General features: G+C 48.2%; 2 protein-coding genes across 2 annotated transcripts; one reads left to right on the top strand and one right to left on the bottom strand.

The window, feature by feature from the left end:
- The first annotated feature begins 226 nt into the window (after nt 1–226).
- On the top strand, nt 227–26,858 carry LOC101943550 (hepatic and glial cell adhesion molecule-like). The gene is made up of 6 exons (XM_005312791.3): nt 227–353; nt 7,350–7,449; nt 16,727–17,059; nt 19,461–19,745; nt 21,091–21,216; nt 22,556–26,858. Exons 2-6 carry the CDS (start codon nt 7,383–7,385, stop codon nt 22,645–22,647), a joined length of 903 nt encoding a protein of 300 aa, XP_005312848.2. The 5' UTR covers nt 227–353; nt 7,350–7,382; the 3' UTR covers nt 22,648–26,858.
- LOC135973385 (uncharacterized) lies at nt 12,142–14,660 on the bottom strand. The gene is made up of 2 exons (XM_065556395.1): nt 13,706–14,660; nt 12,142–12,711 (listed from the first exon to the last, which is right to left on the bottom strand). Exons 1-2 carry the CDS (start codon nt 14,280–14,282, stop codon nt 12,236–12,238), a joined length of 1,053 nt encoding a protein of 350 aa, XP_065412467.1. The 5' UTR covers nt 14,283–14,660; the 3' UTR covers nt 12,142–12,235.
- Nucleotides 26,859–27,984: the final 1,126 nt, after the last annotated feature.

The raw sequence follows: 27,984 nt of genomic DNA, 5'->3' as shown, positions 1-27,984 counted from the left end.
AAAGTGACAGTTTAGAATTCTAAATCATCCACACTGCTATTTTTACCCATGTTAGCTTGATTAAAGCCAGAATGGACTTGCCAGCCCAAGCTGCAATCACTCCTCTGATAGCATGTAAAACATACCCTTCAATTTCACTAATCAGCATTTTCTCTGCATTTTTCCATGGACAATGGTGCTGCTCATATGTCACTGTGGGGCTTTTGTTTCTATTACATCATGGCTCATACTGAGAGACACCTTCAGAGGCAGGAAGTAGTCTTGTCATTTCCCCTCCCTCCACATATCCCCCTTATCACTCGCCTCTGTCACTCAGCACAGAGGCCACGCAGACCTGAGCGGGAAGAAGGAAGGTTAGTGTTTGTAAACATTTATTTCTTCTTCACTCAGAATATGGACAGAATGAGAAAAGCTGTGCTAAGCGATGAGTGTGTCCATCCTCCCAGCACATTGGATCTAAGTCTGCTAGAAGGCTCTGCTACTGCACAGTGATTAGAGAGCAATCACTTAGGATGCTTATTTCTTTTCTTTTAGGAGCAGGGATTTGGTAGGTTTGTAAGCTCTAGCGGGGATCTACCAATTCAAAGCAGACCTCTCATTGGCTTCAGTAGGAGTTTTGCTTGCAGACTAATAGGTGGAGAGGGCTCTGTGTTGTACTCCCTATGGTACCCAGTTCTGGTTTATCTCAACCTTTTGCCATGGACTCAGGTTCATTTTAGTATTTTTACTCTTAACTTTTGTTTCCCTTATTCCCACTCTCTGATTCACATCATACTATTTTCTTCCAGTCCTGCCTGTCTTGAGCCCTGCATTATTTTTAAACTGCTTTTGAAATACATCTGCTGATCAGGCTGACATTTCACTTTGCCTCCAAGGCTCAACAATCCTTTTCCTTATGACTCCTGCATGTAGATCATTTCTAATAAAGGCTCCGATCCTGTATTGAGAAGCATTTGTGTGGACCCTGGCACCTCTACTTCCTATTGAAGTAAACTGGACTCTGTCCAGTTGCAAGGGTCCATGTTAATCGAGCCCAATGCAGGCTCAGGGTCAAAAGTAGGGTTCTATCCTACGACACTTAGTTTATGAATTCCAAAGTGAATTCAGCTAAACAAATTGAAGGTCACTGTAATTCTGAATAAGAGCAATCACACAGCGGTTTCACTAATCCACGCTAAATTCACATCTTTAGCTAATTCAAATTCATTTTCCTGAATGTTCCTGTATAGACAAGCTCTTAGAACAGGGGTCGGCAACCTTTCAGAAGTGGTGTGCCAAGTCTTCATTTATTCACTCTAATTTAAGGTTTCGCGTGTCAGTAATACACTCTAATGTTTTTAGAAGGTCTCTCTCTAGAATATATAACTAAACTATTGTTGTATGCAAAGTAAAGAAGGTTTTTAAAATGTTTAAGAAGCTTCATTTAAAATTAAATTAAAATGCAGATCTTATCAGTTTAGGGTGATCCTTGCCCTTGCTTTTCCTTGCTGAGTTTTCCAATGTCTGGCACGTATTTGGATAGTTTAAGTTGCACACAGGCTTCTGAGAGATCAGTTGTTAACCAGCTCCGAGAGGGACAGAGGACAGATTTCATGTGTGAAAATACCTGTTCACACAGGTATGTGATCCAAATGCTGAAAGCATTGCAAATGCAATTTTCTTCAAACAGTTAAATTTCACTGGCAGGGACGTCCAGCAGATCACAATAGAGGGCCCATGATCTCTCTCGGTACTTTTAAGTGCACTCCGCAGATCTCCAAACTTTGATGCCCACAATTCTGAGCTTTTTAATGGAATAAGCTGCATTTCAAAATCTTCAACACCCATCCACTTAAATAAAGACAAATCCAAGTCACTTTTGTTGAACTTTTCAGGATTAATTAGAAAAGAAAGCATTGGGTCAAATCGCTGGAAATCTTGAAATCTGTCAGAAAATTCTGATTCCAGTTCTTGCATATACATTCCAATCTTATCGACACTGACAGTGCAATGTGTTGATAGATCTTTTATGTGTTGGAAGTAGCACTAAGTCGAAGTTCGAATATCCCGAGAAAAAACTGCAAGTTTTACAACAAATGCCATCCAGATTTCATAAAGATCCAGAACCGTTTGCCCTGCACCCTGGAGACAGAGGTTGAGTTTATTTAGGTGAGCGGTGATGTCAATTAGAAACATGAGCTTACACAGCTATTTGTCATCATCCAGTTTGGGGTAGTTTTTTCCCTTTTTCCAACAAAAAGGCCTTGATTGCATCAAAACAGTTTACAAAGTGCACCAAAACCTTGTCACGACTTAGCCACCAAATGGTGCTGTGAAGTGAAATGAACGGACATCTAACTTTGCTTTCTTAGGAGCTGACATTTTGTCAAATGTACCCCTCAACTTACAGTGGGGGAAAAAATTGTAACAGACGGCATGCACAACGTCAAACGCAATGTGCTGTTCCACATGACATGATAGTGATGTAGGCAGCAAATCAGGACTTAAAAATATCCCAGTACAGTGGTGCTGGAACAATTTTTAAGGTGGGGGTGCTGAGCTGCAGTGGGCCACACCTGGGGACGGCTGCAGAGCCCCGGGCCGGTGGCCAGCAGCCCAGGATGGCAGCAGAGCACCTGGGACCGGTGGCCAGGACCCGGGCAATGTGAGTGCCACTCAAAATCATCTTGCGTGCCGCCTTTGGCATGCGTGCCATAGGTTGCTGACCCCTGCCTTAGACACGACTGCTTGGGCAAGTAAAGATTACTCACGTGAGTAACGTTTTTTGGCCCAGCCTTTACAGAGGAATTTCTGTGTCTGAATTACTGTGTTCCATGCTACAGAATGTGCCATATGTTATCGTGATCTCTTTCTTCATGGAGACACAGGGCCGGCTCTAGGCACCAGCAAAGCAAGCAGTTGCTTGGGGCAGCAGATTTGCAAGGGGCGCAAGAATCCAGCATGGGAGCTGAGAACCAACAGGGGGCCCTGGGAGCTGTAGTTCCTTGGTTAGCTCCCTGCCTATAGAGCTAGCCCTGGAGCAGGGAAAGAACTACATTTCAGCATTCCCTTGGCCACTAGCAAGAGGAAAGGGTGGGGGAAGGAGTATGGAACTGAAATCTGCAGCTTGCTGTGAATGGTAGGAACAGAGTCAGCTCTAGGTTTTTTGCCACACCCCCCCCCACCCTGGGCTCCCCCTGCACCCCTGTATTGTCCCAGCCCTGGATTCTCCCCCACCCACACACCCCCTGCTGCCCCAGCTCTGGCCCCCACCTGCACCCTCCTGCTGCCCCAGCCCTGGGCTCTTCCCCGCCCACACCCCCTGTTGCCTCAGCTCTGGCCCCCATCTGCACTCCCCTGCTGCCCCAGTCCTGGGCTCTTCCCCGCCCCCCGCCACCCCAGCCCTTGGCTCTTCCCCGCCCCCCCGCCACCCCAGCCCTGGGCTTTCCCCTGCCCACACCCCCTGCCGCCTCAGCTCTGGCTCCCACCTGCACTCCCCTGCTGCCCCAGCCCTGTGCTCTTCCCCACACACACACCCCCTGCCGCCTCAGCTCTGGCCCCCATCTGCACTCCCCTGCTGCCCCAGTCCTGGGCTCTTCCCCCCCCCCCCCGCCGCCCCAGCTCTGGCCCCCACCTGCATCCCCTGCCGCCCCAGCCCTGGGCTCTCCCCCAAAGAAGGAATTGGGGGGACTAAATGGAGAGTGCACCTCTCTATCTGAAGCCTAGCAATGGAGGTATGTGGATCCCACTAGAATTTAAAATGAAAAGAAAGGAAGGGGAGGCTCTGGACCTGGGCAGCTTTAGATACAGTACCAGGCACGTAGGAGGATTTCCACTTCTGAGCCATGGAAGCAGAAATTGACTTTTCTTTTCCAGATTTAGCTAATATTCAGAAAGGGAATCTAGCACCTGCCTTCCAGATTTGAACACCCTCAAAATTCAGGAGTGCTCAAGCTCAATTTGGGCAGCTGTTACTTCATTTCTCCCAAATCAAATATACTGATCCACTGTAACTTGCTGTAATAAAAGTAGAATAAATTGAGCAAGAAATGCTTCCCAGTGGTTATTAGGACTGGAATTGCTATTTTCAACAGCCATTGCTTTTTTTTTTTTTTTTTAAGTTTTAGTTTTATTTGTTTAAAAGGAAGACCGTGATAGTGCATTCCCCATAGAAACAAAGAATGGAACAAAAGAATAATAAAGGCACCTCAACTTTTCCTCATTTATGTAGGACAGTCTTATAATATGCATCCAGCTATCCTCCAGTCACACAAGCTGAAAATTGTTCCACTTTACTGCAGTTCTGTAACCATATGGGAATCAATCCTGTCTGTGTTCTGTGCACATCCAAAATTCCTGCTGAATGACCCGCCCTGGGAGTGAGTTACCAGTGACCCAGGGCTGGGGCGGCAGGAGGGTGCAGTTGCGGGAGGAGAGGGGGAGAGCCCAGGGCTGGGGTGGGGGGCAGCCAAAAAATGTTTTGCTTGGGGCAGCAAAAAACCTAGAGCAGGCCCTGTGGAGACAGGTGTATACTGATTAATAAAGAAAGGGGAACACCCATGTCTCTAAAGGTTAGCTTTCTGCAAGGCTGTTAACCATTCTCCGCACCTCTGTTTCTCTAATCTTCTCCCCCCCCCCCCTTTAACAGAAAATGCGTACTTAGCTGACACTTTGATACTGATTGTTTTCAAGATGAAATGGCTGAGTTCATTGGGGCTTGTTTTTCCTTCTGATTTGTTAACCCTTTCTGGGCCCAATCCTGCCTGAATGAGGATTGTAGGATCGGGCCATGAAAGTCTGCAGTATGCTGCCTTGATCTTTAGTGGCTTTAATGACCAGGAAGCTGAAATCTGGGAAGCTGGTTTCTGGCACTTTTGTTCTAGATCATGTGTGTTCTAAAATGAAGAACTGAAAGGCAGAAGTGGAGCTGCCCCAATCCTTTGCAACCCCAGCTTCCCCTCCACAAACTATGATTTAATGGGGGAAATTCTTTAATTAGAGCTGATACATACCGTCAGGCTGCCTAGGGTGGCTCACGGGCATGAGTACCAATCTCCAGGCAGACTGTCAAGAAGCAGGGCACAAAACCCAAACTGGGTGTGAGTTCTACAATTAGATTTCACCAACCATGTATCAAGTGTGAACTCCTAAAGCACGATAGCAGCCTTACCACAGAGTCACAGACAGTCCCCTTGGGCACTCCAATCTATCTGGCCACAAGCCAGCCTGTGTGATAGATGATCTTGTACACCAGCAGTTCTCAAACTGTAGGTCATGACCCCATTTTAATGGGGTCACAAGGGCTGGCTTAGACTTGCTGGGGGCCAGGGCTGAAGTCAAAGCCTGAGCCCCACTGCCTGAGGCCAAAGCCAAAGCCTGAGGGTTTCAGCCCTGTGCGCTGGGACTCGGGTTACAGGTCTCCTGCCTGGGGCTGAAGCCCTTGGGCTTCAGTTTGCCCATCCCGTGGGGCTAGGGGGGGCTTAGGTTCCCTCTCCTGGGGTTGTGTAGTAATTTTTATTGTCAGAAGGGGGTCGCAGTGCAATGAGCCAGAGGGTGATGCTGGCAGCTTCCTGGGAGTCGCGCGGAGCTGGTAGGGAATCTGCCTGTGCTGCCAACTGAATTTTTAATGGCCCAGTCAGCGGTGCTGACCGGAGCCACCAGGGTCCCTTTTGGACCAGGCATTCCGGTCAAAAACCAGATTCCTGGCAACCCTAGTCCCCTCTTCATAGGTCTGGGAGAACAAAGTACGAAGTCTTTTGTCTACTAATGTTCCACAATGGCTTCTCTGGTGTCTGTAGTTCTGTTTTTGCTGCACAGGAGATAATACTTCTTGTGGTAAACTAGCATTACACACTTGGTGACGTGTCTCTGACTGTCGGATATTACAGTTTAAGCAAATCCATCTATAGTTACAGAGCAAACACTTACATATTACCTTAGAGTATAGATATAAGTAAGACTAATACATACAACATCCTACAAGCATTTCATAAAGTCTAAACATTAAACACAGTCTTATAATAATTCTAATATCTATTTTAACAATACTAACACAGAGGCTAGCCAGACTGGTTTCCAGCTATGCATATGGCAATGTTCAATGAGGCCCAGTGGTCCTGACATGAGCTGGCACCTGGTCTGCCAGCGTCACACATACTACAGGCAAAACCCCTTTTCCTGCGTCTGGAGGTGTGTTAGGAGGAGAAAGCCAGCAAGGAATGCAAAGCCAGGGCCCTTTCCTATTCCCAGCGGAATCCATGACAAACCCCCATTGATTCCAGTGGGAGCAGGGTCAGGCTTATATGCAGCATTACAGTAAAGGGAGGCAGTGTGGCTTAGTGGACTGGACTGGGATGCTGAAGGCTGGATGTGTCTCTCCTGTGCTCTATGTGTTCCATTGCTGGTTCCAAGGCAGCATGGAGGAGGAAGAGAAAGCATCCTGACTGGGACGCAGAGGGGTGAGGAATGGAGAAGGGCAGAGGGGGAAGATATGAAGAGCTGGGAGCAGGCTGGGATAGAAGATGGGAGGGGGATAGGAACAAGAGGGATTGAGAGAGGCAGGAGCTGGGGGTGGGGAGGATAGGAGCAGAGGTGGGGGACATGGACAAGGGCTGGGGACACAGGTGGGAGAAGAGGGAATGCAGCAGGAGTTGGGAGGGGAAGGATGGGAGCAGAAGGGGACAGACAGAAGAAGGCACAGAAGCTTTGCCACACTAAAGCACACTCCTCTCCAGAACCTGGAACTTAACCCATTATACCTGAATTCAACATTCCTTTTCTGTCAAACAAATATAGCTACGAGACCCATTGGCAAAGTGCGTGGCTTATCGCCCTGTAGTGGCAAGTTTATATAGAAGATGACAACCTCTTACTGCTACTAGTTACTCTGTTAGCTGAAGTGGTAAAGTACCATGCTGTGGATCTAAAGATCCCCGCCTGGCTGATGAATCACATGGGGAGTCAATGTGATTAAATGAAATTTTTGTTTTTTCAACTTTTAATATCTTTAAAAATGTAAGAAATTCCATCCCAAAGCTATATGAAAAGGACGCTAAGGTTGCAAAGTCACACAGTGGAGAGTTAGGAAATACCAGAACTGAGGTTGGCAGTGCAACCTGAATTCACACACCCCCACTCTTGTGCATATGCATTATGATACAGTTTTTAATTACACGAGCACCTCACAGATTAAGTGATTTGCCCAAGTTTACACAGGGTACCTGTGGTAGAACCAGGTTTTAACTTCAAACACTCAGCTGGGACCCAGGAGGCCAGCCTTCCTATCTGATAGATGCAAAGATAGATTTGTCCAAGAAAACTGCTGTAAAAAATGTTTACTAAAGCAACACTTCTCACTCCTTTTATCTTAGGCTCTAGATCTTCTGTAACTTTCCAGCAAGAACATGCCCTGGGAAACTCTGCATGAAATGCTGTTTGCTCTTCTGCTCTATCTTGCTTGCCTTCTACCTGGTAAGTGAAGTGACATCTATGTTTGATGTTAAAGCAACTTTTCTGACAATAACCATCCAGCAAGAATTCTTTTATCGTATGGGCTTAGTTTTCAAGGTGAGCATGATGAAGTTGTGTGTGTATGGACGTTTTGAGGACAGAACTAGTCTAGAGTTGTGTGATAGAGAAAAATGTCTTTTGTGCTGCTATTGTTCAACAAATTCTTGTTTTTGCATATTGCTCCATGCCTGGAGAATGTACTGATGGGCACTTTTATATACCAAAAATTAAATTAATAGAAGCAAGCGTATTTTGCCTGCCATCACAACCAGTTACTTCTGGGCTATGAAAATCAAGCTGTATTCACTCTGCATCATATACATCATTCTTGTCAATAGAGATTGTGGAACAGAACTTGGTGAATACAGGGGTGGGGGGGAGCCAACCCAATATTAATATGCTTGCACACAAAACCTGCTGCTCTGTTTTACAATTATTCACAAACCCTTTTATCAACTTTCATCCACTTGCAGGATCAGGGCCTATGTGGGTGGACACTCAAGCATGCCTAGAGCCCCACTGAAGTCAATGGGGTTCGGCCGGGGCACAAATGACAAACCCCCATCCATGTGGGTCTGGATGAGGAAGGGTTTATTCTCAGAATGTTAACAGAAAGAAAAGTATCCCAAATTCTAGTGTGAATGATTCATAGATTCCAAGGCTTCTCTGAATTAATTCCTGTTTGAACTGAGCAGATCTTTTAGAAAAACAGTTGCTGGGTTATTTGTTGGAGTATGGCTGTGTGATCTGTTATGCCACACTCATCACTGTGGTGTTGTGGGATCATATGCTCATCACATGGCTAATTATTATAATTGTCATCATCGTTTTCATACATATTTCTAAGGAACCTCATCGCAGAAGTGTCTGGGCACAAAAGCCTTATTTATTTTTTTAAAATCACATTGCTCCCAGGTCAACCAGAAGGAACAGGAAATGGTTAAACTGGACACCCAAAGTGCAGAGGCCTGATCCAAAGTCCACTCGAGTTAATGGGAGTCTTTCTACTGACTTCAGTTGGTTTTGACTATGGCCCCAACTGCATTGGTCCCAAGGAGCTCAGAATGTATCCACAGGTTGAATTCCCCACTTCCATCCTCATCACACAAAGGCAAATGTGAGGCTGCCTCCCCCTCTCCCATCCCCACAACTCTGGGCAGTTGTATGGGGGTGGGGAGATTGGACTCAAGAAGCAAGTGAAAAGTGGGGAAGCAAATGGAAATTGCCCATCAAGCCTTCTCCACGAATCTACTGATGTGCCCATGTCCTGCAGTAATGGCTGGTTTAGAAAGGCTGATTCTGCCGTGAGCCAGCATCACAACAGCCCTATAACAGCTTTGAAGAAAGGTTTTACATTAAAAAGAAAGTGGTTTCCCAAGGAAACTCACCATCTGCTGATGGAGGAGATACCAGGAAACATACCACACCATGAACCAGAAATAACTGAACCGCTTTCAGCCAGTCAGATCACACAGGGCTGGACCATGACCCTACATACAGCCCTGAACAAAAGGTAGTGAGAAAGCAATGACAAGTTAGGAGAAGCCCCGGGATGCATTGTGACTCAGAGACACCCCTCTGAATCACAGTTCTACCCCTGCTTCCTCCTGGCTTCTGGGGAAGGGGAAGGAAATGCAGTAGTTTGCTGCTTGCCTAAACCAGCAACAAATTATGATAACCCCTATACCAGTGAGTGGGTGAGGGTAGTCATGTCTCTGGCCTTTGCTAAAAATAAAAATTCCCTACAGGGGGTCAGCAGTGCCCAACTATTGTTGCAGAGAGTCCTGTGGCACCTTTAAGACTAACAGATGTATTGGAGCATAAGCTTTTGTGGGTGAATACCCACTTTGTCAGAAGTCAGTTTATGCTCCAATACATCTGTTAGTCTTAAAGGTGCCACAGGACTCTCTGCTGCTTTTTACAGATCCAGACTAACATGGCTACCCCTCTGATACTCAACTATTGTTGGTGTGTTCTGTACTGGGGTGGCCAAACTTACTGATCCTCTAAGCCACATAGAATATCAGGGTTGGAAGGGACCTTAGGAGGCCATCTAGTCCAACCCCCTGCTCAAAGGAGTACCAATCCCCAGACAGATTTTTACCCCAGTTCCCTAAATGATCCCCTCAAGGATTGAACTCACAACCTTGGGTTTAGCAGGCCAATGCTCAAACCACTGAGCTAACTCTCCCCCCCGTCTGCTGGGGCTCGGGGCTTCAGCACTGCTCCCACTAAAGGCTCAAGCCCCGGCTGCCGCACCCCATGGGGCTGTAGCCCCAAAACACCTCTCCCTGCTGGCCCTTGTTGTCAGAGCCAGGAAGTGGGATCTGTTCTGAGGCCTTGTCTACACTACGAGAGTAGTTCGATTTTACTTGCATCGAATTTTTGTAATCGATATTGCAAAGTCGAACGTGTGTGTCCACACTAAGGACAGTAATTCGACTTTGTGCGTCCACACTAACGGTGATAGCGTCGACATTCGAAGCGGTGCACTGTGGTCAGCTATCCCACAGTTCCCGCAGTCCCCTCTGCCCATTGGAATTCTGGGTGTAGCCGGCAATGCCTTCTGGGTAACAAAATGAGTCGAGGGTGCTTTTGGGAAACTGTCGTCATCCGTCCATCACTCCCGCCCTCCCTCCCTGAAAGCGCCGGCGGGAAAACAGTTCGCGCGCTTTTCCAGTCATTGACAGCGCGGACGCCACTGTACTCCGAGCATGGAGCCCGCTGCGACCATCGCTGCAGTTGTGGCCGCTCTCAACGTCTCGCAGCTTATCATAAAGGTTTCCCTGAGGCAGATGCAGAAAAGTCAGGCAAGGAGGCTACGGCACCGCGGTGATGTCCTGAAGTCTGAGAGTAGCACAGACCTGTCAGAAAGCAGGCGACCCAGCGCCGAGGACATCACAGTGGCAATGGGTCATGTTGATGCCGTGGAACGGCGATTCTGGGCACGGGAGACAAGCACTGAGTGGTGGGACCGCATAGTGCTGCAGGTCTGGGATGAATCCCAGTGGCTGCGAAACTTTCGCATGCGGAAGGGAACTTTCCTGGAACTTTGTGAGTTGCTGTCCCCTGCCCTGAAGCGCAGTGACACCCGGTTGCGAGCTGCACTGAGTGTACAGAAGCGAGTGGCCATAGCCCTGTGGAAGCTTGCAACGCCAGACAGCTACCGGTCAGTCGCGAACCAGTTTGGGGTGGGCAAATCTACCGTGGGGGTTGTTGTGATGCAAGTAGCGAAGGCAATCGTTGATGTACTGCTGCCAAAGGTAGTGACCCTGGGAAACGTGGAGGCGATCATAGATGGCTTCGCAGCGATGGGATTCCCAAACTGCGGTGGGGCCATAGATGGAACTCACATCCCTATCCTGGCACCGGACCACCAGGCCACCCAGTACATTAACCGAAAGGGATACTTTTCCATGGTGCTGCAAGCACTGGTGGACCACAGGGGACGTTTTACCAACATCTACGTGGGATGGCCGGGCAAGGTTCATGACGCTCGTGTTTTCAGGAACTCTGGTCTGTTTAGACGGCTGCAACAAGGTATTTACTTCCCGGACCACAAAATAACTGTTGGGGATGTGGAGATGCCTATAGTCATCCTCGGGGACCCAGCCTACCCGCTAATGCCCTGGCTCATGAAGCCCTATACTGGCGCCCTGGACACTGAAAAAGAACTCTTCAACTACCGGCTGAGCAAGTGCAGAATGGTGGTGGAGTGTGCTTTTGGCCGTCTCAAGGGGAGATGGAGAAGCTTACTGACTCGCTGTGATCTCAGCGAAACCAATATCCCCATTGTTATAGCAGCTTGCTGTGTGCTCCACAATCTCTGTGAGAGCAAGGGGGAGACCTTTATGGCGGGGTGGGAGGTTGACGAAAATAGCCTGGCTGGTGATTACTCACAGCCAGACAGCCGGGCGATTAGAAGAGACCAGCGGGACGCGCTGTGCATCCGGGAGGCTTTGAAAGCAAAGTTCCTGAGTGAGCAGGGTAACCTGTGATTTTATAGTTTGTGTACTGAGAAGCTAAACCTGCCCCCGTTTCTTTACCCAGGTAATGTTGACTATCCTATCCAGTTACATACCCCCTTCACCCCCCCTCCAACACACGTGTCGAAATAAAAATAGTTCTACTTTGTTAAAGCACACCGTTTTCTTTAATACTGTTTTAGCGGGAATTTTTTAAAACTGGGACGCAGACTGTGGTGCGGGGCGGGTCTAGTGTTGTGATGCGAATGCAGCTTCTAAACTCAAGGATTGACAGGCTCCGCTGCGGTGGGATGCTTGTTTCAACGGAGCCTGTCACCCCTCCTGATCGGGACTGTGTGTATGGGAGGTCTATTTGACTTTGTGGCAGGGGGAGGACGGTTACAGATCCCATGCTGTGTGGCTCTGTGATCCTGTCTAAGGACCGGCGCTTAAGATCTGTAACTGCCCTCCCCCGCCACAAAGTCACAGAGCAACCCACCCCCCCCAACATTACATCAAAACAACCTCCCAGACTAACCGGGGCAACTAGTCACTGCATCACTGCACTGTGTATGTGCCCTGCTGCTGTGCCTGCCCCCGACTATGTACCCTGCCAAAGGAGACTGTCCTGTCCAATTTCCAACCCCCTTTCCCCTCCTCCTCCAAAAGAACATGATTGAAACAGTAGTTAACAGAAACGAATTTTTTATTATCAACTACACATGGCATTGGGAGGTGAAACTTGGACGTGGGCTTGTGTCAGGCGGGAAGGAAAGAACTTTTCAAATTTTGGGAAATGAGAGCCTTCTGCTACTAGAGCTCTCTGCAGGGGTGGAGTGAGAGTTAGCAGGGACTCTGCCGCCTCTCCTTCTTTGCACTTTGGGTGAGGTGGGTATGGGACTTGGTGGCGGGGGAGGGCGGTTAGAGATGGACAGCAGCGGGGCTCTGTCCTCCTGCCTCCGTTCCTGCAGAACATCCACAAGGCGCCGGAGCGTGTCCGTTTGCTCCCTCAGTAGTCCAAGCAGCGTTTGAGTCGCCTGCTGGTCTTCCTGCCGCCACCTCTCCTCCCGATCCATGTTGGCTTGGTGCATTCGGGTCAAGTTCTCCCGCCACTGGGTCTGCTGTGCTGCCTGGGCTTGGGAAGAGGCCATAAGCTCAGAGAACATGTCCTCCCGTGTCCTCTTCTTCCTACGCCTAATCCGCGCTAGCCTCTGGGAGTGTGATTCCAGGCTAGGTTGTGAGACAGTCGCAGACGGGGCTGTGGAAATGGGAAAAAGGGAGTGAATTCCTCTGAAAGATAAATGTAGTTGTGAACAAAGAACATAGTCTTTCTCTGTGAACAAGACCATGCACAGCACCTTTCACATGCGCACTCAGCACAAGGTCGAATTCTCGGCCTTCGCATTCTGTGCCTGGGGTCTTGAACAGCACATTTGAGAAGCGAGGCAGCACAACGGAATTTCTGTTGCAGGCAGACATGGTAAGCCGTACACTTGTGGCAGTTTAAAACTTTTATATTACCACTGGCCTCATTTCACATTTAAATCAATGTCAGTCCCTGCTGCCAGCAATCCGGCAAGCGGGAACTCTGCCCCTGTCCCACCCCCTCGCGGCTGTCCCCGGGAATGATCCCTTTCGGCTGCCCCTCTCCCGCCTCCACCGCGTGGCTGCAAACCAGCGGTGACAGTTCTGTAAAGGAACGGGAAAGCAGTCCCAACACTAACATTCCCCTACCTAATTAAAAGCAGGTCACCATGGCCGACATCACCCTGATGAGGATCTCCGAGAGCGACAAAGAGAGAATGCTCCGGGAAAGCCTCCAAAGACCAGGGCCGTATGCCGCCCTGCTGTGCAGAGCAATGATCCCCGAGTACCTGATAATCTCGTGGCGCGGCAACGTGTCGTACTTCGGAGGACCCAATAAGGCCGCTCTCCCCAAGAACCTCATGCAACGGCTTTCAAGTTACCTCCAGGAGAGCTTCATCGAGATGTCCCAGGAGGATTACTGCTCTATCCCCGCACATATAGACCGCATTTTACTGTAGCTGCAGTAGCAGGGAATACACAGTAGAGCGGCTTGTGCAGGACAATCACTGAAAACCGGACATTGCTAGATTTCTTTTCAAAACTTGCACTGCCCCTTACTAAACCGTTAAGCGCCTAGGGCACACTAATCATGAACAACCCATTCTTTTAATTGTTAATATTCCTGTTTTGTTAAAAATAAATGTTTAGATGTTTACAACACTTACTGGCTGATCCTTCACCAGATTCTGTGTCCGGGGTAATGGCTGGGGACGCTTCGTAGGGGATCTCTGTAAGGGTGATGAAGAGATCCTGGCTGTCGGGGAAATCAGCGTTGTGAGAGCTGCCAACTGCCTCGCCCTCCTCATCTCCTTCCTCATCTTCCCCGTCCCCTAACATGTCTGAGGAACCGGCCGTGGACAGTATCCCATCCTCAGAGTCCACGGTCACTGGTGGGGTAGTGGTGGCGGCAGCACCGAGGATGGAATGCAGTGCCTCGTAGAAACGGGATGTCTGGGGATGGGATCCGGAGCGTCCGTTTGCCTCTTTGGTCTTCTGGTAGCCTTGTCTCAGCTCCTTGATTTTCACGCGGCACTGCGTTGCATCCCGGCTGTATCCTCTCTCTGCCATGTCTTTAGAGATCTTCTCGTAGATCTTTGCATTCCTTCTTTTGGATCGCAGCTCGGAAAGCACGGACTCATCGCCCCACACAGCGATGAGATCCAAGACTTCACGATCAGTCCATGCTGGGGCTCTCTTTCTATTCCCAGACTGCACGGCCATCACTGCTGGAGAGCTCTGCATCGTTGCCAGTGCTGCTGTGCTCGCCACGATGTCCAGACAGGAAATGAGATTCAAACTGGCCAGACAGGAAAAGGAATTCAAATTCAAATTTTCCCGGGGCTTTTCCTGTGTGGCTGGTCAGAGCATCCGAGCTCGCACTGCTGTCCAGAGCGTCAACAGAGTGGTGCACTGTGGGATAGCTCCCGGAGCTATTAGCGTCGATTTCCATCCACACCTAGCCTAATTCGACATGGCCATGTCGAATTTAGCGCTACTCCCCTCGTCGGGGAGGAGTACAGAAGTCGAATTAAAGAGACCTCTATGTCGAACTAAATAGCATCGCAGTGTGGACGGGTGCAGGGTTAATTCGATTTAACGGCGCTAACTTCGACATAAACGCCTAGTGTAGACCAGGCCTGAGAAACACACAGGGCCGGCTCCAGGCACCAGCCTACTAAGCATGTGCTTGGGGCGGCGCTCAGCCGGGGAAAGCGGAGCCGCAGCGGGCTTGCCGCCCTCCCCCGGCGCTCCGGCCAGTCGGGGAGAGCGGGGCCCCGGCCAGGCTCGCCGCCCTCCTCCTGGCGCTCCGGCCGCCAGGGAGAGCGGAGCTGCGGCAGGCTCGCCGCCCTCCCCCGGCGCTCCGGCCGGTCGGGGAGAGCGGGGCCCCGGCCGGGCTCTCCGCCCTCCTCCCAGCGCTCCAGCCGGTCGGGGAGAGCGGGGCCCCGGCCGGGCTCTCCGCCCTCCTCCCAGCACTCCAGCAGGCCGGAGAGAGTGGGTCCGCGGCCGGGCTCGGCACCCTCCACTGTCAGAGCCGGCCCTGGAAACACATCCTGCGAAATGGCCGTTGCTTTGGGCAAGCAGAGGAGGAAAGGCAAAAAGAGGTGTTGATGCCAAAGTAGGAAACAGAGGTGTCAAACCACAGTCACTTGAACAGGAGTAGGGTTACATGCTTCTTGAAACGGCTTCCAGAGTGATTAAGTTAGGGGACTTAGTGCTATGCAGGCACATCCTATACAGGCAAACAGCAGCAATGGCTAGACTGTGAGTGGCCCCTGCGCACAGGGTGCTCAAGAAGTTTTTCCTCTTTCATGGCTGCTATGGAGCACAGGGGATGCTCTTTCCTGCTTCTAGTGGGGAGCAGAGTACTAAAAAAGGGGCAGCAGGGTGGGGTCTAGGACTGTGGGTCTGCACTGATTTCCATCGGTTTAATTCAGAGAATCTGGACACAGATCTTTCCTCTGTTCCATATTTATAATTCCTGCAGCTGCTTTGACTTGGGATCTGCAAGTCACATGCAAAGCGGTTGAAAGGCTTGTCTAATTTTGCAACAGCTTCTGTAAATGTCTCTGCTGAAAAGCAGTTGTGCCACTTCTCACTCTGCTCCTCCTCAGTCCGCAACAGAGAGAGTATTTTCCCATTACTCCAGGTGGAATCACAGCACTGTCACAAGTGCAACAAGATCCTGTTGAACTCAAGGCTGAGCTACAACCAGGGACAAATGTTGGTGTCCAGAGCAATAAGGAGTATTTGCACTGCATTTACATTCATTTTAATTAGATGGAGTTAAATGGCAGCCAATTATCTCAAGTTACAACAGGATTAAAAACTCCAGTCTAGACAGGGCTTCAAAGACACTGAAAATATGGTGCTCTCTATTCTGTCTGTTTTAATTCTTGGGCATTTAAAACATACCTAAATATCTTTATTAGGTGCTTTTAGGAAAGGAGAGGCTCATTCCATGCTCTGCCCCATCTGTCTTAGCTATTTCTAAGGCATCTCTCATTGTGGTATCTGTCTTTCTGAGCTGGTTGCATGTCTGGTCCTAGATTTGCTACAGCAAAAGAAAACACACCTGAATCAGTATGAGATCTGGACACACTGTGGCTTCAGTATCTTGTCTGAGATCTTGTGTCAAAGGTTAGAATAGCTCAGCAGTGGATGAGGTGATTTCAAACAGTTTCCCCTTCTCTGACATGGTCTTCAGCCCGACGGTGCAGCAGTTATTGGATCATAATGGTAAGCAAACTTGCTGGGCAAGGAAAGCACGATGGTGGGCTTGGAAGACCTTCCTCTTAAATCCCCCCAATTTTTTCACTGGACCAAACATTTCACTGTCACGCTCCAAATTTTTTGACTCCCAACTTTTCTTCTTATGCAACTCAGAATAAACGCCTGGCTGGCTGCTCTTCTAACTCCAGAGTCCCACCCTTCCCACAGCAGTTGTGCACACTCAGCTGGAGTTGTGTACACACAAATGATGAGGTGACTGGGCTCTGGGTTAATGATAGAGTTCCCCGCTTCTGAAGGAGGCCCAGGCGAGGATAGTCCTTGCCAATGCAACCCAGAGCACCGATAATATTCCTTCTTCCAGCACAGCTTCTAACTTCTCTCAGCAAAATGTGAGTTAACTTCTGGCCACCTTTCTAGCACTAATAATGTTGTTCTGCTTGACTTCTTCTCCTCAGAGGTCATGATGGACCAAAAGACTAAGGAAGTCTATTGTCGTTTCAACACCACAGTACTGCTGATGGGGACCAATCTGAATGCTTCTTCGATCTTTAATGTGGAGTGGCATGCACAGCTAAATGGGAGAGAAAAGGTCTCCATCCTAACATACTCACCCGGCTCCAACAACATCTATATTAATGAAAGTTACAGGAAGAGAGTTGTCTTTGCTCATATGAACTTTTCCTTGACGATACATTATGTGACTTTCAGCGACGAAGGAGTCTATACGCTGACCATCCAGCTGCTTAACAATCAGCAACAGATTGGCAGAACAAAAGTCACAGTGATCAGTAAGTGGCCTTTTGTAAAATCCATGGGAGCCCACCTCTTCTGATTAGACAGTGACAAATTTCCAGTGCACACACCTGCCCTCATTTGATTAGAAATGGCTGAAGTGAGCAAAGGGAGGTATTCAAAAGAATGTACAGAGAGTTGATAAACTGGTTCTGTTTAAAGCTAGTTTATTGAACATGGAGACTAACAACAGACCAAAGGGTGGCCCTGTGGTTAAGGCACTGCACTAGAACTCAGGACAATTCCTGCCTCTCCTACATATAAAATGGGGCTAATATTAATACTTGCTCTTTCCCACCCTTTGTTTATTGTGTCTATTTGGAGTGTAATTCATCAAAGCATGGAGCATCTTTACTATGTGTTTGCATAATGGCCAGCACAATGAGGCCCTGATCATGGCTAGACCCTCTGGCTGCTGCTACTAATACTGTACAAAAATAAAGACCTGAACCCAGCCTGTTACTGAGGTCTACAAGACTATGGTGCTTGACAATAAATGGAGTAGGGACGAGGGAGGGCATGGTTTAATGAAAACATGTCCAAATGTAAAAAGATCAGAAGGTATTCTTCAGGAAGCAAGGAGGAGCCAAATCCTGTTCAGAGAGAATGTGTTCATGGAGAATGTTCTAAAAGAATGAATTCCAAAGAAACCCTATGGAACCTTCATGAACAGTGAATTCTGAGTTTGTGGTCACAAATATTTGCACCAGAAATCTTATTCTAAGCGTTATGCTCATCCAATCTGGGAACAGGTGCATACCATATAATATATCAGTCCAATCAAAATGGCTCAATTTTGAATGTCAAGTAGTGAATGCTCACAATGAACTGCTTATAGAAGAGCCACAGACCAAGAATTATCACTGAAAAAATACAGAAATTCAGTATTAAGGTAGCCCAAACCCCTGAACCCTGCTCCCACAGCAATACTATGAGACAATCAGAAACCTATACTATCGTATCCATCCATGGCAAATGTTATCATTTGATCAGTGACCACAAAAAACTAGAATGACAATCTTAATCATAGAGTAGTTGGGTCACTTTTCAGCCTTCTTCAGAGTCAAACCCAGTGCACTTCAAATAATGGTACGATTTCTTGACAGGCAAATGGCAAAATAACAGCAGTCATACACCACTTCTCATTAAGACCCTGATCCTACGAAACACTGAGAGCACACAGCACCTTGCAGAAGGTGCTCAGCACCACACAGCATTGGGCTCCAATTCCATGTGGCAGATAATCACCCATCAGACACAGACACAACATGTCTCCATATCCAAACCTCACATGCCCAGATCCTGAAACTGCAGCACGTAGATGAAAAGGGCAAAAATTGACATGTGACAAATCATCATGCTTAATATCAGAGGCATGAGTGTATGTAACAGATTAATAAGCCAAAGTTGTGTGGTGCACTGTCATAGGGCAGGACTTCTCCCCAGCTTCCAAGCATGCCCAGTCTCCTTTAAGAAGGTTTATTGTCCAAACACAAGCAAGTAAAAAAACAGAAACAGAAATAGTCCCTTAACTCACCCTTTGTATTTGGATTTCACGGATACCTGTCCCAGGGGTCTCTGGTGATCCTGCTCTTTTCAGTTTCCCAGTTTCAGCCAGCTCTTTCTGGAGCACCTGGCCACTTGCTCCAGAGACCCACCACAGGAGTTAGTTCTACTCCACTGTGGCTTCTCTCTCCCAGGCACTGCCTGTCCCAAGCACTTCTCCCCTTCCTGCCCTCTGGTAGGTCTGTATAGCCCTAGGTGTTGCCCCACCCCCTTTTAATTCACTCAGCTGTATCTCTATATGGGCAGAGTTAATGTAGCTTAGGTGCCTTAACTGGGGATTTCCAGATAGTCAAAGATTTGAGTTTCTTGTACATTTAAACTTAATGGATAATAGACATTCAAACCATTGATATGTACCTACAACCAGAGCTGGTTGGAAAACCTTTTTCCCATCCTGTGAATATTTTCAAAAGTTCACCTTTTTTCCCATCTCGAATTGGAATGAAAAGTTGAAATCTCAAAAATATTAATGAACCCCAAACTGATTTTTGTTTCATTTTGGGCCAGTTGAAATGTTTTGTTTTGAAATAAACTTTTAAAAAAAACTTATTTTCCAGTCTAATTCGCTTCAATTTCTAAATAAAAAATATTTTGAACCAAAAAACTGGAAATTCTTCCTTTGAAAACATCAGTGAAAGCATTTATGATGAACAACTTCTAATAAAACATATTCTGCCCAGCTCTAAGGTAGAGACTAGAATGCAGATTTGTAAAGCAAAGCAGTGAGGCTTTGTGGGAATATATATAATGTTACCCACAATCCCTTGCTTTCCCCATTACTCTGTCTTTGGAGGTCACCATAACTTGACAGCTCCTCTTGTGGTTTTTCAGTACCTGTATCGAACGTGCACATCACCAGTGAGACATCTGTTCCTCATCAGGGGAAAAACATCACCTTGAATTGCCTGGGAATGGCAGGAACTGCCATGTCCTACTCCTGGCAGAAATGCAACCAGCCTTTGCCAATTGGAAACCGCACCATCCTGTCTAAGGACAACGCATCCCTGACCTTCATTAACATACAGCAATCTGACATTGGGAACTACAGATGTGTGGCCCAGAATGTTCTCAGCTCTGGGCATAAAGACTTCATCCTGCAGCTTTGTGCTGAGACTGGTAAGACGGAAACTCATTATGAATTATTGTTATGACATAGAGATTGAAAGCAGCGAACAAAGACCTACACTATCATGTCTTGGAACCTATCTGTGCTTCAGACACTGTGTAGGCACAGACACAGGTGCTGGCTTTTATTTTTCCCAGTGGATGCTCCATAGGGTGACCAGGTGTCCGGTTTTCAACTGGGTGCCTGGCGGCTCCGATCAGCACCGCCGACCGGGCCATTAAAAGTCTGGTCAGGAGTCCCTTTCTGTCTGGCACTGCGCTTGCGCCCCAGAAGGGGCCAGCAGGTCCGGCTCCTAGGCGAAGGTGCAGTAGACGGGTCTGCTCGCTGCTCTTGCCCACAGGCACTGCCCCTGCAGCTCCCATTGGCCATGGGAGTGCGGAGCCAGTGCTCGGGATGGGGGCAGCACATGGAGCCCCATGGACCCCTCCCACACCCTGAACCCCTCATTTCTGGCCCTATCCCAGAGCCTGCACCCCCAGTTAAAGACCTCACCCCCTCCCACAGCCCAGTCTCCTGCCCCAGCCCAGTGAAAATGAGTGAGGGTTGGGGAGAGCAAGTCACTGAGGGAGGGGGAATGTAGTGAGTAGGGGGCAGGGCCTTGGGGAAGGGGCAGGGCTAGGGTGTTCGGTTTTCTGAGATTAGAAAGTTGGTAACCCTGGTGCTCCACCCCCGCTGGGGCCCAAGCCCCCCCCCCCCGCTCTGCCCCTTCCCCGAGGCCCCACCTTTGCCCCCTCCTCCCAAGGCCCTGCCCTCGCTCTGCCGCTTACACACTTGAGCATTCATACTGCACTGTAAACCTGGGTATACAATTTCTGGACCTGGATCTCACAACCATGCTAATGTGTGCATACTGCATGATGCAGATCTTCTGACTCAGGTCTGCAGCTTGAACTGTGTCCACACTGCAAAATGACAGGGCTTGGACCAAGTCACAGTGGGACTCAGGCTCTGACCCACTCCTCTTACCAGGGTTGCAGAACCCAGGTCCTGAGTGCTTGCTGACCTGAGACAGACTGATTTGTGTGTGCCTGGAAGCGTGGCTTGTGCTCAAACCTGAGTCAGAGCCCGGGCTTAGTGTGCAGTGTAGACATACCCTCTGGGGCCCTGAAGAGGGAAAACAGGGGGGTGGGGCTGCTGCAAAGGGAACTCTGGCCATGAGGGACCGCTCGTGAAGCAGCAGCCCTGTTACAGTTTCTCTCTCACACACACCCAAAAAACCCCAGGTGTAAATGCAAACACAAGGTTCAAACCTGGAGACATTTTTGTGAAGCACTTTGGATCATTTACCCTGAAGATGTTTTGTTTGTATTCTGTGTTTCTGTCAACCCTAACCAGGTGTCTCTCCCTGGTGGAGCTATGGCATTTACGGGTACCCTGGCTATCTGGGCTACGCTATTGTCCTCTTCTACATCTTCAGCTGGGTGAAAAGGACCAGGAAAAGCAGCTCCAAAGGCCAGTCAGGTACCAGTGCCTCCATCTTGCCCCTCAACTGCTGAGCTTCCCTCCCCTTTGCCTTCCACCATCCATTACAAGGCTTTCATAGAAGCATCTGTGTGCAAAGAAAAGTGTAATTAAATATTCCTGATGCAGTCATATTTTGTTTTCTAAGGTGCTAATGCAGGGACTGGTTACACTTTAGCTTGCCAAATAAATGCAGATTTTTGAAGTTTCAGCAAAGCCTTTCACCATGCAAGCTGGGGGTGAGGCACAAGGCTGATACAAAAGAGATGAAAAACGCTTCTCCCCCGGGGAATCAGGGAAGCATTCTGATTTGGAGGTGTTTTTACCCTGCTTTGCACAAGGTGCAAGGCTGTGGAGATGAGGCCCATAGCCAGCAGAGTTGAAACACAGAGGCCATTACAAGGATAATGTTGATAACCAGAGAACAGTTAACACAAGGGAAAAAAATGCAGGAAGAGGAAACCCACAGTCCAGGTCTTAGTCCCATGACTGTGAGCGTGTACAGCCTCACTTCCCACAGCCATCAGCCCCTTCTGCCTCCCAAACAGTCCTTCATAGTTCACCCCCTGAGCACCTGTGTTTAGCTGAGGGTTAACTTCTTGTTCCCTGAGCAGAGTCCCTACATCCCATCTTTCACAACCATTCAGGAAGAGACAGGCTCCATCCCAGTACCTCAAGAGAACTAATGCTAGGAAGCTGGTTTTATGTAAAATGTGCAAAACATCTGCTACAAAGTTACAAAAGTGCCCAAATCAGGAGTCTCTTTGCCTTCTGTTACACACAGAGGGATGGAGCAGAGCACTGAGAAATGCCCACTTTACGCTCCTGAGCAAAAAGTGGCTTTGAAATGCGCAGTTCAAAATTGAAATCTCTGCATGTTTCAAATGCAGAAACAGACACGTTTCAAATGTTGTAGATTTTTTTCTGGAGAGAGAGACTTGGCAGATTTAAAATCCCCCAGGTTGCTGCGGATTACCATCCTGGTTAGCTTTATTCCCCAGGCTGCTGCTGGCAAGCCTTTGATATGACAGGAGGTGCTGGGGAGGGGCAGGGTAGCCATGGCACAGCGATACACGTTTACACTCTGCTCCATACCAGCTGCAGATATTCCAGCGCATTCCTTACCCCACTGGTCCTGCTACCACCTCTGGAGCAAACAAGAAGTTGATGGTAGGGTTCACAGGTTTTGGCCATGTCTGGTTATCAAATGGGATGGTAGCGCTATCACTTTTTCATGATCTGCCCCTGAAGCTCACTTGGCATCACACATGGAAGCTGCTTGATCCATGCAGAGTCATCTTGGAGACTCATGTTGTTTTATTTTCTGTTTTTTAAACAGATGCCATTTATGAAAACACGGCTTTTGAAAACACCCCCACAAACAACGGTAAAAGAGTTCCCCCTGTCTACATAAGACACATCAAGAAGTAATCTTAAAGGGAGGAAGAAAGACTGGTTTCTATTCAGAGTGGCTTTGTTTTATTATGTGTATAAAATACTCTGCCTGTCCTGCTAGCGTGCACGTCCCATTGCTGATGGTGAGAAACAGCTCCAGGAAGAAAGAAAGAAAGAAAGAAAGAAAGAAAGAAAGAAAGAAAGAAAGAAAGAAAGAAAGAAAGAAAGAGCTCTATAGATGGAGCGAAACTGTCTTTCTGCACACTAGCTGCATGCACCTGTCTACCTACCTGTGGTACTTACATGAACTCCTGCTTCCAAAATATCTGAGCACAACCTTTAATTATTTACTTAGCCTCACAACACCCATTTGTTTCCCCATTTTACAGATGGGGATCTGAGATGCTAAGTGACATGCCCCAGATTACACAGAGAGTCTGTGGGCTTGTCTACACCACGCAGCTTTTAGCGACAAGACACAACCTTGTCGCTAAATGTCAGCGTGTGTAAACGCTCTTTTTCGGTACTTTGTTGGCACTTTTGTCAACAAAATACTTTCAGCCCCGCAAGCGGCATTAGCTTTGTCGGCAGAAGAGCACTCCTGTCGACAAAGCCGCGTTCACACTGCCACTTGCGTCGGCAAAACTTTTGTCTTTCGCAAGGGGGCTTTTTTAAGTACCCGTGAAAGACAAAAAAAATTCGACAACTTCACAGTGTAGACCAACCCTCTGACAGAGAAGGAAATTGAATTCCAGTTTCCCAAGTCCCAGGCCTTGGCTACACTTACCCGCTAGTTCGGCGGCTGGCAATCAAACTTCTGGGTTCGACTTATCGCGTCTAGTCTGGACGCGATAAGTCGAACCCGGAAGTGCTCGCCGTCGACTGCGGTACTCCAGCTCGGCGAGAGGAGTACCGCGGAGTCGACGGGGGAGCCTGCCTGCCGAGTGTGGACCACGGTGAGTTCGAACTAAGGTACTTCGACTTCAGCTACGTTATTCACGTAGCTGAAGTTGCGTACCTTAGTTCGAATTAGGGGGGTAGTGTAGACCAAGCCCCAGACTAGTCCTCCAACCATTGGACCACCCAGCATCAACTCGTGTTGGTGAACATACGCATTGTCCTTCTGGGAGGGAGACCTCTCCAATGTTTCCATTTTTATGCATATGCATTACTTCATTTACATAAGTGACACCAAGCTACAGCATTTCAAAATAAAGGCACTGTGCTCAGTGTCTCCCCAAGTTGCCTCATCCCCCACCATGTTGTAGGTCAGGGGTTGGCAACCTTTCAGAAGTGGTGTGCCGAGTCTTCATTTATTCATTCTGATTTAAGGTTTCATGTGCCAGTAATACATTTTAACGTTTTTAGAAGGTCTCTTTCTATAAGTCTATAATATATAACTAAACTATTGTTGTATGTAAAGTAAATAAGGTTTTTAAAATGTTTAAGAAGCTTCATTTAAAATTAAATTAAAATGCAGAGCTCCCCGGACTGGTTTCCAGGACCCAGGCAGTGTGAGTGCCACTGAAAATCAGCTCGCATACTGCCTTCGGCACACGTGCCATAGGTTGACCCTGTTTTAGGTCATTTACCTTCCGCTCCACTGCCATTCCCACAACATCCTGAGGAACAATCTGAGTCCTGGCTTCTTGAATGGGGGGGATCTTCTCCAGGAAGTGGGGTGACAGTTCTTCACAGCGCTTGGTGCTGGGTTCTGCCTAAGCTTGAAGAAAGTCTTTGCTTCCTTCTGTCTGTTTCAGCTTTGGTTTTCCCATCATCAACACTCCCGTTTCTACCCCTCTGTCTTTGTCTGGCACAGGGTGTCAGAAAACCCTGGAGATCTATGGGTGATAGGGAGGAAGGGGCATTCTGGGGCCAATGCATTGAGGATAGTGCACAAGGGTAATAATTCATCAGATCCTCGACTCCTTGTCTTGTGCGTGAATTGCTGCTGTCCTATTGGCAGGCTTTGGAATTTGGTGGAGTCTTAGTGGTCAGATCAGACTTGTGGGTCTTTCACAGAAAGTAGGAGAGCTCTGACCACTATCTTCATGAGGTGACGGTCTAAGAAAGGGGTTGGGCTGTGATGTCCTCCGTATTGACATCTAACCCAAGGACCAGGTCCAAGGTGCAACTGGCTGTATGGATTCGACCAAAGAGGTGAGAATCATAGAGAGGCAAGTGAGAGGAGTCAACATGCATGTTTAAATCTTCCAGGGCAAGTCTGAAATATTTCACCATCACCATGAGCAAGGTATCTGTGAGCTCCTTTATGAACTCTTACAGACTATCAAAGGCTAAAATCTGCATGACATTTCTAAGCTTGGTTTCTCTTTACCTCTGACCTTGCTAAATCCAGTTATGAGCAGGCAATCTTAGAACTATTGGTGGCTCCTTCTTGGACTTTAAAATTAATATGGAAAAATCTCCTGCTTTGTCTTCAGCACTCCAGCCCACACAGGAGTTAGTAGAAAAGACACCTTTTTGGACCCCCAGTTTAAATATCTTAGGCCTGGTTTTGCCCTGCAATAGAGCAGCTTTGCACCTATCTACTAGCAGAAAGCAGCCCTAAAGCTTGCTTCCCTGGACCACGGAGGATCACCCTGTATAATAGCAGACTGTTGGCATTCTGAAGTATTTGGAGGGAAATTGGAGACTGCCATTCTCCTCAGGCTCTGGAGAATCCAGGGGTGACCCAAGAAATGCTTAATGGCAACTGGCAAGGAGGTAAAGAGGGGTACAGGCCTCTCATGGGTCTGTTTTTATATTCTAGTTCATCAAAGATTGTCATGTGAGGACTTGAATAAAAGCCTGCACCACTCTGGTCATCAAGATCATTGCGACGTATATATTGTGTATATACACTGAAATTATGGCCTTAAAGTCTGTAGCTACTGGCCACCAGCACAGGTGCAAACAGGTTTTCTGTCAGACAACTTGGGGTGTGTGTGTGTTATTTATCCATCTGTTCACATGTAAACGGAGTATTGTCTCATTCTCAATGGGCTTCCTATCAAGTCTGAACTGTATGCAAATGAAGGATGCTGAGGGGAGAGGGACTTCAGACATATCTAACAGGAAGAGAAGACCAGAAGGGGGAAGGGAACCTTATCTGGGGGGAGCACTTTGAAGGTTTGCTTGACTGTATTTGGGGGGCAAGAAGATGCCCGAGCACCTTTCACTGGGGAAGCAACAAGCTTGATTGAAAAATGCTAAAGAGAATGTTGAGTGAGATCAAACTTCTTTAGACAGGAAGTTAACCTCTTAGTTAAGTTTAGTCTCTAGAAAGCATGTTATGATTTTGCTTTACATGTAACCACTTGTTCCCAGTATTCTCACTCACTGTTACCTGATCTCTAAACTTTGATAATATATTTATAGTGAAAACAAGAATAAGTTTGTCTAAGTGCTGTGCAAAGTGCTGGCGCTGAGCTGAATCTTACAAGCGGGTGGGTACTGTCCCTTCGGGAATAACAGGCCTGGTAGCTCTGGAGTGTTCAGTGGTTCAGGGGCTGGAAGCTGCAGGGAATGATCTGAGGAGTCGGAGATTGGTGTGTGCCTAGCACTACCTGTACAGACAGAGCCAGGCCTGCGGGGGTCTGGAAGGCAGGGCTTGTGTTGGCAGGGGCTAGTGGATTCAGGGAGCTGATCCACAGCAGGCACAGGCTAGGCTGTCTCCTGTGAAGGTAGTGTTGCCAACCCTCCAAATTGTCCTGAAGTTTCCAGGAATTACAGATTAATCTTTAATTAAAGATTATGTCCTGTGATGAAACCTCCAGGAATATGTCCAACCAAAATTGGCAACCCTATGTGAAGGGCAGGTGGTTGTGAGGTACCTGATAATCCTGGGTACCCCTGGGGAACATCATAACGGGTCAGTTGTACATTCACACACTACGAGACTACACTATAGAGACTGAGAAGATCAGAGAGGAACCTGTCTGCATGTGTTGGGAGGTCAGACTAGATCAGTGGTTCTCAACCTATTTACCCTTGTGGGCCACATCCAATACTACCTGTCTGTCCCTGAGGATGTCACAGGGGCTGCAGCTGTGTGCTGATTGAGCTGCAAGTAGCCCAGGGGTTCAGAACCACTGGACTACATGATCACAATGGTCCCTTCTGGTCTTGGAATCTATGAAGCCACCTATTGAAACGTGTGACAGCAACAAAATGGGGCAGTCCATATAAAGAACACCAGTAGGTTTACTGGCTAATAGCTTGGGTTAAGAAGTTACGCAAAAGTCTTCCGAAATCTGTTTGCAAATGTTTGTGTATGTATTAAATATTTGCTCCCTAAGAAATTGTGTGGTAGTCTCTCTCTCTCTCTCTCTCGCCAGCGCTGACCGGCGGCTATTAACACCTACATTCAGGGTTTTGCATACCACAGCTCTGAAGTTTAACGCTGGCTAACACTTTGCTGACAAGTCATGAACAAACCAAACACTAACTTATGTTTTGGCAGAGACATAAGCTGAGGTGAAGGAAAAAGGGGAGAGTAAATTAGTCCTACATAGTATAACCTCAGTCAGCACCCCTCTTGCACATTAGATTTACAACCTAACCAGACACAATAGAGCAAGGGCTGGGGAACGGGGCATAACCTACAAGCAGATCGGGCAGAAGGATGGTCGGCGAACAACATTGTAATGCTAAAATTGGTTTTTGGAGGGTGGGAGGTTGTTTTTAATCCTTCGGGAGGGTTTAGTTAGGAGACTAGCTAAAACAGAAACACAAAGGAAGGACGAGGGGCCATGGAGGGGAAGGGACTAGAAGAAGGGCAGGAAGAAGGGGAGCCCTGGGGGAAGCCAGAGTAAGGCTGAGGTGAACTGTGAGGGATGCACAGAAGGGTGCCAGAGCAAAGGGCCAATCAGTACAGGGAAGGATGTCCAGAGTGAACTCTGCAGTGAGCAGCCTGATGACATCAACAGCGTCCAAGGGTCCCGCCTGAGGCTGGGCCTTCCATTTGCTCTTGCTGTCTGGAATTTCTCTGGCCCCTGGAATGTCTTTCTTACACATGGCTCAGGGAGTCACCACATGGGTGCTAGTACCCCAGAGGGCAGAAGGGACAGCTCTGCACAGGGGGCCCAGGGGAGGGATGCCAGGAAGAGTTCAGGCAGCGTCCCACCTCCATCGCTCAGCTCCAGCAATCTCGGTCTTACCTGTGTAAGGTGGGTCTGGGGAAGAGCTGCACTGAGCCATGCACCTGCCTTTATGACTCTGTACTCCTCCATCCTTTCAACCCCTCAGGGGCTTGTGGGCACGAACCACTCTGCCAGCTTGGCAGCCTCTTCCCTGGCTATTCCCTCCACTCAAATCTTCCCATTGTGGGTGTTATGCAGCACCGAATAATCTGAGTTTCAAAGATGACCA

The sequence above is a fragment of the Chrysemys picta genome, chromosome 9, assembly GCF_011386835.1.
Source record: "Chrysemys picta bellii isolate R12L10 chromosome 9, ASM1138683v2, whole genome shotgun sequence".
Lineage (NCBI taxonomy): Eukaryota > Metazoa > Chordata > Testudines > Emydidae > Chrysemys > Chrysemys picta.
Note: the sequence above shows the minus strand (reverse complement) of the source record. Positions and strands in the feature narration are given on the sequence as shown.

Bases quoted from the DNA above. Each gene is read 5' to 3' on its own strand.
- LOC135973385 (XM_065556395.1), bottom strand. From the start codon at position 14,282: ATGCAGAGCTCTCCAGCAGTGATGGCCGTGCAGTCTGGGAATAGAAAG. The intron at 12,712-13,705 runs GTAAGTGTTGTA...CCATTTCCACAG, and splicing joins ATCTGGTGAAGGATCAGCCA to CCCCGTCTGCGACTGTCTCA.
- LOC101943550 (XM_005312791.3), top strand. From the start codon at position 7,383: ATGCCCTGGGAAACTCTGCATGAAATGCTGTTTGCTCTTCTGCTCTAT. The intron at 7,450-16,726 runs GTAAGTGAAGTG...TCTTCTCCTCAG, and splicing joins TCTTGCTTGCCTTCTACCTG to AGGTCATGATGGACCAAAAG. The intron at 17,060-19,460 runs GTAAGTGGCCTT...GTGGTTTTTCAG, and splicing joins AACAAAAGTCACAGTGATCA to TACCTGTATCGAACGTGCAC.